General features: G+C 35.8%; 2 protein-coding genes across 5 annotated transcripts; one reads left to right on the forward strand and one right to left on the reverse strand.

Annotated features, from left to right (window-relative positions):
* The first annotated feature begins 61 nt into the window (after positions 1–61).
* Positions 62–4,610, forward strand: LOC105832057 (sorting nexin-25). 3 transcript variants are annotated; one of them, XM_012672668.3, is made up of 12 exons: positions 62–385; positions 662–1,123; positions 1,194–1,504; positions 1,577–1,746; positions 1,831–2,225; positions 2,297–2,720; positions 2,854–3,158; positions 3,226–3,483; positions 3,558–3,694; positions 3,763–4,002; positions 4,154–4,436; positions 4,519–4,610. In XM_012672668.3, exons 2-12 carry the CDS (start codon positions 887–889, stop codon positions 4,585–4,587), a joined length of 2,829 nt encoding a protein of 942 aa, XP_012528122.1. In that variant the 5' UTR covers positions 62–385; positions 662–886; the 3' UTR covers positions 4,588–4,610. The 3 variants fall into 3 exon arrangements, with proteins under 3 accessions (XP_012528122.1, XP_012528123.1, XP_012528121.1); XM_012672669.3 differs by lacking the exon at positions 62–385 and having other exon boundaries at positions 515–1,123; positions 1,197–1,504; XM_012672667.3 differs by lacking the exon at positions 62–385 and having other exon boundaries at positions 516–1,123.
* On the reverse strand, positions 4,601–11,263 carry LOC105832059 (dnaJ homolog subfamily C member 16). Of its 2 annotated transcripts, XR_001138697.3 has the most exons (13): positions 10,777–11,263; positions 10,624–10,690; positions 10,344–10,534; positions 9,917–10,197; positions 9,629–9,819; positions 9,191–9,525; positions 8,744–9,047; positions 8,504–8,652; positions 8,136–8,363; positions 7,829–8,039; positions 7,649–7,756; positions 7,219–7,567; positions 4,601–7,026 (listed from the first exon to the last, which is right to left on the reverse strand). XR_001138697.3 is itself a non-coding variant. In XM_012672670.3 (12 exons), exons 1-12 carry the CDS (start codon positions 11,019–11,021, stop codon positions 7,442–7,444), a joined length of 2,436 nt encoding a protein of 811 aa, XP_012528124.1. In that variant the 5' UTR covers positions 11,022–11,263; the 3' UTR covers positions 4,601–7,441. The 2 variants fall into 2 exon arrangements, 1 of the variants encoding a protein (XP_012528124.1); XM_012672670.3 differs by having other exon boundaries at positions 4,601–7,567.
* Positions 11,264–11,296: the final 33 nt, after the last annotated feature.

Below are 11,296 nucleotides of genomic sequence, written 5' to 3' on the forward strand. Positions count from 1 at the left end.
TCACCGAATCGGCGATCTCCTCTTATCTTCGGCGCGAACAGTGTTGCGAAAAAGCAGCTGCAATGTCACAATCACAACTAGGCCGTTGGGACGCGACGCAAGGTCGATTTCGTCAGTCCCCTCGTCTCTATAACCTCGCGAGAAAGAAATTGGGTGGAAAGAGATTTTTTCACTACCTACGATTACTCTGTTTTTTTCGCGTCCGACGATTTACCTCTCCGGCGACTTTATCGCTCTCGCCCGCAATTGTGCAAATTTCGGAAATCGAGGTATCTGCATAAAATTCGCGATGTAGTCTTTTTTTTTTAATATTTCTGTAGCATTTCCAGTTGGAATTTACGAAAGTTTCTACGAAGAATTGCGGCCTTTCGTAATGAGAAACTCTGTAAGAATTATTCATCATTTTTTCTAACCTAATTTTTTTTTAAATTATAAGATCATAAGAAATCTTTACGTTTTTATTAAATTAAGACTTAATAAGATTGTTTATATAATAGCTAATAAATATTATAGTAATGTTATTAATCTTATTTAACGATATTAAATAAATAATACAGATGAGAGAGAAAAAAAGAGCATTAATTGATCTTTTTTATTTATCGGAGAGAAACTTTGGAGGTTAAATTTCTCATCTCTGTTATCTACGAATTTTCTTTTGAAGAGCCAAGTTATAGTTCTTCCCTTTTCTCGCGAGATGACCGTAGCCTCGGCACAAGATCGAGCGCAAAGGCAAAGTGCGAAACGCAAGATATTTAAAAATGGCGAGGTCCTCTGTATTGTTTCGTGTTATCAGTGCGGCGAGATTAAAAAGTATTGCTGGGTGTACACATCTGCTGATATAAGCATCGTCATTTCGCCGCATTGTCGATTTAATTAGGGAAGAACCATGGTCACCCCTGTCGTTGTTTGCGTCATGTCGTTGATTGTAATGAGCCTGGGAATTGTTATGAACTGGACCTGGATCCAGTGTTGTTGCCTCTACATTGTGTTAACTTGCTCCTGTCTGCTTGTCGGCCCGTTAATCATGATACTGATCAACATAGCACTATCGCCCAAACACCAAACCGGCTCTGGTACCGTTAGGACCACTGCGGAGATGGACGCCTTCCACAACATGTTGATGGTATGTAACGCAATGCACGCAGTGCATTAATTGTTGTCACGGTTTACTCTTAATTTTGTTGTCCTTTCAGAAGGGATATAAACCCAAATCGACTAGTACTAGAAAGCATACACGTTACCCTGTTGTCTTTACTCGTCTAGTGGATAGTGCCCTGCAGAATCTCCTGGATTTGATCTTTCAGGACTTTGTTGGTTTTTGGTTGAACGATCTGGCCTTTGGCTCAGAACAGCTGATAGATAATATGAAGCAAGATATGTGGGGTGCAATACAAAGCTTACACGATCGTCTGTCACGTATTGATCACACTAAATTAGTGGTATGCAACATAGTGAATAAACTTACCTTTCACTTCGAGAAGATCAGGATAGCTCAAGCAGCCTCGTAAGCGTCTTTTCATTGGAACGTGTTCAAGAAACGAGGCGAGAAGCAACTTGATTCATTTGTCGCATTTAGGTCAGAGGGAGAGGACCCTGTGTTTATTTTGTCAGCGCATTTGATGTCACCTGTTGCTGAGCTGGAATATTTGAGGAAGATCAGCGAACTTTACATCCTGTTTCTCTTACCACGTAGTTATTCCCTTTCTCCAATAAAGTTTCTTCTAAGAGAGGTTCTCACATGTAAAAGTAGGCATAATTATTTTTCTTTATGAAAAATATCAATTGTACAGCTTATTTATTTCTCATTTATTTATTTATTTTTTCTTTTAGTTTTAAAACCGGCAATAGATTTAATCACAGATCCAGATTATATCAATCAGAAGATTCTGACGTACATCGATCAACAGCAGCTCGCGGAAGCAATGCATAGGAAAACGTATGAGTACGCGGAATCGTTTGAGGACTTTATTCGTATGATCAAAGGCACCAAGGATTTAGAGGTTCTTAAACATATCAGATACAATATTGTTACCGAGATTATGCAGGCCACCACGGTGCAAAACGTAAAACGAGCTCAAGGTTTGGATCCTGAAAATAACGCGCTCGGAAATTCCGATACCATTCGCGCGAGAAAACTTAAGAGATACATCAGTCAGCTGACGTACGCTAAAAACACGTGCGAGTGTCATATGCAAACATTAGGATGGGACGGATATCCACGTCAGGTTGCATAGAAAACTGCGAATTCTTTATAAATTGCGATAATGCAACAATACTTCATATTGATATCTTTCAGGATATGGAGATCTGCGATGCTGCAGAGATCACAGAAAACAGAGTACTTCCATTGCAAGTTATTCTGGATAATGTGACTGGCCGACGATATCTGTCTCAATTTCTCGAACAGGTTGCTAGTCAAGGATTGATCGGTTACTGGGCGGCGGTGCAAGAATTACGCGGTGCAGAACGATCCAACTGGCATCAATTGGGAGCCGAGATCTTTTACACTTACATCAGATCGCCCACCGCTGAAATTAAGGTGGATAAAAATGTACGAAAACGTATGGAGACTTTTTTATTGGGCGATACAGGACCCAACGTGTTTTATGAGGTTCAAGATGACGTCGTCAAGACGCTCCAGGAGAAATATTATTCGTCGTTTCTCGTTAGCGAACAATATAAAAACATGCAGGAAGCATTACTCAATGAGAGAGCCGAAGGTCAATATATATTAAATTAGATTTTATTTAGTAAAAATTTATTTTAATTTTAATACAATTGGATATGAGAATTTATAAACATGAAATTGTATACATTACAAATAATATAATTATAACTTTTCGTCATGCTTAGATATGGTTGAAGATCGCGAGATCGTTGATGGTACATTGTCGGAGTCCTCGACCTTACTCGTTGGCGAACGATCTAACTACGCTCGTAGCAAACTAGATCAGCTGCATGAAAAATTAAATAATAAAATGCAAGCTCTGCAAGCGCTGAAATCCTCTCTCAAGCCCGAGAGCAAAGTACTCAGCATATTGGCAAAAGAGGTTGAATGGTTGCAAGGCGAAAAACGACAGTTGGAGGCGCATTTAAATCATACGGAAATGTGGGCTGAACATCTGGGTCATTGGAGAGCCGACGTGCAGAGTGCAGAGGTAATCTATTATGAACTTTTTTTTCTATATACATTTATGATTTTCTTGTGATTTCCCTGCTAAATAGATGCCTGATAATGGGGATCCTCCGCAATTTGTACTAGTTGTTCACATGGCAGAGGATGAAGACAACGATGAAAGCATATCCAGTGGATGGGTAGTGTTGAGAAAACTGCAAGATTTTCAAGATCTTCACAGGAAATTACGTCAGTTATGTTCTAATGTTAAAAGCCTGGATTTACCTTCACAGCCATTAAAATTTTTCGGAAAATCCGACAAGAGCACTCTTGAGAAAGCCAAGATGCAGATACAAAAATATTTGAATGTAGGTTTTTTTTTAAACATGAATCTCGAAGTGATTTGTTTTAATAATGCTATTCGCTTTATCTATTCTTACAGTTTGTCCTAGAGGACGAGAGGCTTAATCAAAGTGAAGCATTGTATACTTTTCTCAGTCCAAGCTCAGAGCATCTTAAAGCCGTGGTGGCACCGTCTCCTAAAAAATCTCGTTTTTCTTTGTCCACGTTATTTAAAACGTATGGATCACTATTTTCGTCGCACGATTATTGATCTATTTTGCTGATTCTGTGAATCTCTATGACAGATCTGTCGGCAGCACCGAGCTACGCGACAAAGAAGATGAGGAAGATTATTCATTGTTATTGGATGATAGCGAGACGGGTCGTACTGGCACGGACAGCTATCTAAACGCCAGCAAGGATGCAATCGCGGAGCCGTTGTATACGCTTCTTGGTGAAGTTTTCGATTTAAGAGGAGTATTTCGTTGGCTCAGACGGTCTCTTATCACCTTCGTACAAATTACTTATGGGCGTACCATAAATAGGTGAAGTATCACGTAAAATTTTATTTGCTTTACAAGAATTTATATACTCTTTCTTAGATTATTTTATATAAATACTAATTTTTAATATTTAAATATTTAAATGTTAGTAATAAAGATATTTCCAAGATACATTAATATTGTTAATTTGCAGACAAATCAGAGATACCGTTGCATGGGTTTTTTCCGAACCAATGCTTCATTACTACATACAATTGTTTACGAGATCGTGGTGGCCCAATGGACAATTAGTGTCTGAGACTGTTTCTCGTACTGATGAAGAGAAATTGAAAACGCGAGGTGAGGCGCGCAGACAATTTCTCAATAATGTACCTGAAGTATTGACGAATCTAGTGGGAACACAAAGTGCTCAACGTGGCGCGATTAAAGTTTTCGATTCCCTGCAGAACGTCAATCTGAATAAACAATTATTTTATGTAAGTTGATATACTTGTATATTGTTTCATTTCACAATATGTATGTAAAGATTTTTACAATTTACTAATTGCTTTTTTACAGGATATATTTGAAGTATTAATGTACGAAGTATTTCCAGAACTTCAGCGTAAATGTTCCTTAACGAAATAAAGTATCAATGTGATAATGCGCAATCCATTTTATTTCTTTTAGCGGATCCTATATCCCAAACTGAAATTATATAAGTCCAAAAGTATAAATAGCGATTACACACAAGTATATAGCCAACATATAAGAATTAAGTACGTACGTATATATATATACATACTCTAATACGAATAACGTACAATAAATTACACGCTTTGTTAACAAACATTTCTAGATATATCGTTTTCTTACAATCGAAATGTTTTTGCGAGGGACATAACAAATGTGTATATTATAGTGCATATCTCGCAAAACTAGTTCGAAAGTCTGTTATATCACATAATACTTACAAAAAACAAGCAGCAACTTAAAACATTTCATAGTTACCGCAAAAGTGATACTCGCAAATATATATTTCTATATTTATGAACATTATTAAACTCTACTTAAATGTAACAATATTCATATGATAGTAATTATAACTCAGAATTATCAAGAATGTTATTAGGGTAGAAATATTACTCCATGTTTATATCTGTTTGCCAATTTTAATCTTCATATAAGGATGTAAAGTATAAACAATTGAGCTCACATAATTTGCAATTTCAACAATATGATTATCGCATGTCTATAATACATGTTTAGTACATTCTAATAGTTTCTTGTATAATAAGGAAATATATAAAAGATACAAGGTACCTAGATTTGTCGCTTCATAAAAAAGGATTACATATTTGAGAAAAGTAAATATCTGTTTCTAATACCGATACTGAATACTTTAACCAAATAAATGTACTTAAACAATATATGCACATATGTATATGTACATTATTTAAATAAATAATATACATTTTTAGTAATACACGTTATTTAAAATATGTACAATTTTTAAGGGATGAGTACAAACGTAGAACAATTAAAAATAAAATAATAGATGTATATAAGTCTGGATAAGAGCGCGCGGATTATATTTTTAACAACACTCTTATTTTTTAGCATTTGGGTTCGCTCCTACAAATATCAATTTTACGGTAACTGTATTGATAAAGTATAAATTCTGTAAATAGATATGTAATAATTCTGTAAATAGATATACTGATATTCGGATTCGAGAAATATGTTTGTATAATGGCGATACTAATAAACGTAGGGCGAACAAGCGACAGATATTACGTACATGAACATATACGGATTTACATTTTTTTACGGCACTAAAAATAGCTCGTATAGATCATTACAATGTTATAAGGAATTAACATATTCACAATGCAACGATAATCGCAATCGATCGCGATCTCGTAATCATATATCTGAGGAAATATAAATGATCTATTTGCTTGTACATTGTGCAATACTGTTAAATTTTGGTAACGTGTTGACTAGATACAAGCAATTTCGAGGACTCTATGTAATTCGGAAATATTCTAGAATTTCTAGAAAGAGTATTCCGAGTTATACATAGAAACGAATAAAGTAGTTATAGTAGTAGTAGTATATAGAAAACTTGATTTATATTAGAGAATCGAGTCCCACATCAGCAATAATTTTATTCTCCCTCCTTACCTGCTATATAACTTTTTATAACATACTTTCTCTTTAACAATACTTAAAGACCAATCTAAAAATGTTAAAATGCAGGAAACTGTAAATATGTTTATAAACGGTACTTAGCATAAGTAATGAATATGTTTTGTCTTTATACAGAGTTGCATCTGTGTCCATTCGAATCACAGTATATCCCGATGGCAATAATATTCCGTTGACTAGGCAAACCTTGTTCTTTATCACTTTCCTTTATCACTAAAGTATAGAGGAGACTGTGATACTTAATTTTTTAAATATATTTTTTTATCTTTTTCAATTTCTTCTTTTCCTTAATTTCAAATATACATTTGCTAAAATCAAGTAAACATTGTGAATGCCTAAACTTTCTTGGGTACAAATGTATTCGTGGACCTTCGTGAATATCTTCATCAAGATATAATGATCTTTTAAATAAATTTTTAATAAGAGATATTTTTAAGCAATCTGTCGCAAATAATTTAGAAATTTCGTTATTGTTTTTCTTCAGAAATTGATTTTTTGTAGATTTATCCGTCTTCCGATGTATATCCCAATGTTGTGAATACGTTATATTGTTACATTTGATAAAAGTATAAAGTAAAAGTGGTAAATATTCTTCAAAGCACACCAAGCAAACACAATGATCTTGATGACACATTTTTAAATATAATAGAAATGACATCTCATCGAGAAAGACCTCCTTCAATTGAGTCTTTAATTACTTTGCCCAAAATAATTGTATGAAAAAACATTATTAAATAATCTACTTCAAGTCCATAGATGAAGGCAGCTGTTTCCATAGAATATTCATAATGTAAAATATCTGAAATTGCCATCTCATTTATATTATCTATGCACATTTGTATCGTTTATGTTTATGTTTTCGGATTGCATTATGATCTACAAATAAAAAGAAAAAAAGTATTATATACATTCCAGAGGTACACGTTTCTTGAAATCAAATTGTATTAAGAGCTAAAATTATATAAAATGTCAGTGCATCTAAAATTTCTTTTTTTTGTTAAAGAAATTAAATAAAATATGTTTATATTAAAAAATTATGATATAATTAATTTAAAAAAAAATACTTACGACATCACCTTGTTAACGGTTATTTCTAGATAAATCTAGACTTAAATGTCTCGGCAGGACGTGTACCTAACAGATCGTAAACAAGTAACAACTGAGACAATATAAAGTAGAAACTTGAGACTTTCACTAGTGTTAGGAAAATAAACAGTATATTCCAATATATATGTCCCTAGGTGCCACAGTCTCCTCTACACGTCTAGAAAAAAAATTTCTCCTCTTCCTTTTACTTGGCAGTGAACTCGGGCCAATAATTTACATAATAACGATGCGTTGATCCTTCGAACAATCTATCGAGCCACATAGGTAATCCATCTAAAAGGTTGTCTTGATATAAAATGTTACTTCCACCCTACAAAAAACAATCATTGTTAATAATACAATTAGTTGTTAAAAATCAGGAATGTTTACAATCGCGCATGACATTGTATACCTCGTCTTGAGACACATCAGATTCATTGGAACTGTCAAAACCGATAAAAGCGCCTGCTTCTGGATCCTCCGGTTTTTGGACAAGTCGCTTGGTCATCTTTTTAATGCGCTATAATATAATACAGTTATTTGAGTACTAGATAACGTAGCTTTAGCGACATTCAGATATTTTGATATGCACCTTAGAACCTTTACCCTTACATTCCGGATGTTTGGCATGGTACATGCAGAAATACTTTCGATGTCCATTTAAGGACAGAACCGTCCCGACGCAATTTTTTGCATTTATATTTAAATCCTTCTGCTCCATTAAAGTGAGAAATAATAATTTCTTATACCAATCAAGACCTCTTTCTAATGACATATGTGCGAACATAAGCGTTTTATTCTTTCTGAAAACAAAAAACAATTTACGATTTCATTATATACAGAATATTAACTATATTAAAATTTTGTTAAAATAGAAAATGCTATTGAATAAGGCGTACCTATAAGGCCACACGGCTCTATGAAAAGCTGGTAATAACTTTAACCGGCTTTGAGCGTCAATCAGTAGAATAATGGTTCGACATCCTGGTTTCAAAAGCCGAACTAATCCGTTGTATTTCTCCGCGCGTAATTCATGCAATCGTAGTTGCGGCTGCGACGGCTGTGATTTCGCATTGCTATCCTTGCATTGGTCACGCTCAGCCTGGACACTTGCTTCTTCTAGCTTACTAGATGTAAAACATAGGACAACACAAATCTATGTATAAACATTAATATAATATCGCGGAACTTGAATCAGCGATGTTAAAATAGAAAAAAGTCAGAGAAGCGTACTACGTTACTTTGCATTTTTTTTTGTTATACTTACACTAGGTACGACATTCCATACCCTGCAACTCCTATTAACATGAGAGTTACTAGTACTGATATCAAAGGCAAAATTTGCTCTTTCGTCAGATTATCGGAAATATAATCTACTGCTAATAATGCCCTTCCTATTAATCTGTCTACAGTACCCTGGAAAATAATATAGTGAAAAATTAATAATATAGTATAATATACTAATAATATACCAATAAAGAATACTGCAATTACTGCGGACACATACCTGTGCATGTTCATCCGCTAATTCTCCTACGACAGCAGCGTATGGTAAAGCTTCAGTGGCGCGTAACAGCCTTTGTATAGTTTTCTCTAAGTGTCTTCGTGTCTCGTTCCATATACGATCGTCTTGAACGGCCTCGACCCATCCATGAGGAAGCCACTCGTACTTCAGGTGATTGGCATCTCGTCTCCATATGATGACAATATGTAATAGAGGTTCCATTGGGCTGCCTTCACCAGCTAATAATGCTGATACAAATTCAGGTTGTGTATCTTTGAATACATATGCATACCTGACACGTTCCGTGCTGCAAATATTATTAAATAAATTTAAAACACAGAAACTAATATTATGTACCTCTATTACTAAATTATATAATGCTATTTTAAATATAAAAAAATATATATATAAACAATCATATTAACGTATTAAATAAGAATTAGATATTACCTATAAGAAGACTCTAATGCTGCCTGTCTAAACTTGTGTCTAGCCATGTCGTGCATGGGACTATTTTGCTGCGAAATTAAAACGGCGCACAACCGCTTTTGTGGTCTCAGCCATTCAGGCGGACATATAGAATCCAACATAGCTTGATTCGAAAGTCTAGGTAATACGAGAAACTTATTATTAGCAATAACATTATGCATGGTTTCGCTGGAAATGTCTTTCATACTAATAGACGCCATAGGTTTTTCCGAATTTTCGTTGAAGAGCAGTAAAGTATCCAATTCTCCTGAGATTTTGTATTTTGTTGTTATGTTCTCGGTCTCTGGTAAGCCAATCTATTAAAAAAATATAAAAAATAATAATTAAAGAATAATTTCAAATTAACACAATACTATAATTATATAATATTTGATTATAAAATAATTATAAAATATTTACCTGGACGAAGCCGAAAGCTACTCGATCTCTGTAGTAAAAAGACGTAAGCAAATATCGCAAACGAATGAAGTCTCTCTTTTCAAATATCAAAGCACGTATTCGATTATCCGTCCAACCCGATAGGAAATTATCTACATTGGTATCACTAATAGTACTTATTAATCTATATGGTAGTCTACTTCGTACAAATTCTGCAAGCAAACAATTTATTAGTTTGCAGTCTGTGATTGTAAAAAGAGAGGGCGAACGAAAGACAAAGTACATAACGTTTTAAAAGCACCAACGTACCAACAACTTTCTGAATACTAAATAGAGATTCCTTGTAGATGCTAGTGCGCCCGTCCACAATGACAACGAGACATGGAATAGAGTGGACGCCAAGTCTTCTCGCCAGGGTAGACTCCTTTTTAGCATGCGCTGTAGCCAAACCAAGTCCCAGAGGTTCCAATTCGTCGATCAATCGTCTCCAAGTAGGTTCCACTTGGAGACACATGTAGCACCAGTCGGAGTAGAATAAGATTAAATATGGTATACGGTAAGTTTTCGGTACTATTACATTCTCGAATGATCTGCAATTTACAAGATTTAATATTTGCAACAATGATAAGACATTAAGCTAATTTTTTTTAGCTAAACTTCTTGCACTACATTTTATTTGTCTTCCTTTCCCATTGGAAAGAAAAAGAGAAAAACATTACATGTGAGAGATACATACCGATACGTGATGCTCATTTTATGGAACAGAGTGTTGTCACTGCTTTGATAGTGGAATTTAAAGTTACCAGTGAACAATTCTTCCAATGGATCGAGGACATTGAAGTGACTATTGTCTCTCCTTTGCCGGAGACTCTCTTCCGTAATTCCATGGTTATCAAAGTTTCTCCTTCTTTCTGGATCTGTTAAAAGCTAAATAATTTGATGTGGCAGTTAATAATCTTCCCTTGTTATCTTGTTCTTATTTCATGTATCGTTTTATAGATAAAACAGTAATTTACCTCATAAGCTTTTGTTATCTCGACAAATTTCTCTTCAGCCATCGGATGATCAGTTTTATCTGGATGCCTGAGAAAATATATATAGAACATATATTTATGTTCTAAAGCAAAAAGTAGCACATAGACAGATTGACACAGAGGTACACCACTCACCATTCCTTGGCGAGGTTCTTGTACGCCTTCCGGATTTCCTGGATCGTTGCACGCTTCGACACGCCTAGTATTTTGTACGGATTACCCAGGGTATCGCCGGCGAGCGCCGACGGCGTCAACTGGACAACCGCGAAGAGACCCAGCAGCAGGAGCACGTACCTCATCAACCAGCCGACGCCGGCGACTCGGGCAACGTCGCCGCGAGTCCGCCGCTCGTCCGACATCGAAAGATCAATCGGCAGCATCGTCCACGACCCCACGGGGGTCTCTTTTCGTGTGTGGTACTGTGCGAGCTACCACCTCGCCGATTGTCACGGGTGCGCGTGACGTTACCGTCACCCCTTTCACTCTCGGCAGCCACTCGTGCTCTCGCCGTGCTCAGGATTAGCGGACATACTTCTCGCGCGGATCTTCGACCACCTCGTCGTCGTTGTTGTCGCCGTCAGCGGCAGTAAAGCCTCTCCTCGCGTCAACACTCCCCGGGCACTACGGCCGCCACCATGTTGCGGCGTTGCGCTGC

Source organism: Monomorium pharaonis, chromosome 8 (assembly GCF_013373865.1).
Source record: "Monomorium pharaonis isolate MP-MQ-018 chromosome 8, ASM1337386v2, whole genome shotgun sequence".
Lineage (NCBI taxonomy): Eukaryota > Metazoa > Arthropoda > Insecta > Hymenoptera > Formicidae > Monomorium > Monomorium pharaonis.

Bases quoted from the DNA above. Each gene is read 5' to 3' on its own strand.
- LOC105832057 (XM_012672668.3), top strand. From the start codon at position 887: ATGGTCACCCCTGTCGTTGTTTGCGTCATGTCGTTGATTGTAATGAGC. The intron at 1,124-1,193 runs GTATGTAACGCA...TTGTCCTTTCAG, and splicing joins CCTTCCACAACATGTTGATG to AAGGGATATAAACCCAAATC. The intron at 3,695-3,762 runs GTATGGATCACT...TCTCTATGACAG, and splicing joins TTGTCCACGTTATTTAAAAC to ATCTGTCGGCAGCACCGAGC.
- LOC105832059 (XM_012672670.3), bottom strand. From the start codon at position 11,021: ATGCTGCCGATTGATCTTTCGATGTCGGACGAGCGGCGGACTCGCGGC. The intron at 9,526-9,628 runs GTAAATATTTTA...TTTTTTTAATAG, and splicing joins TAGCTTTCGGCTTCGTCCAG to ATTGGCTTACCAGAGACCGA. The intron at 7,568-7,648 runs GTATACAATGTC...TGTTTTTTGTAG, and splicing joins CTGATGTGTCTCAAGACGAG to GGTGGAAGTAACATTTTATA.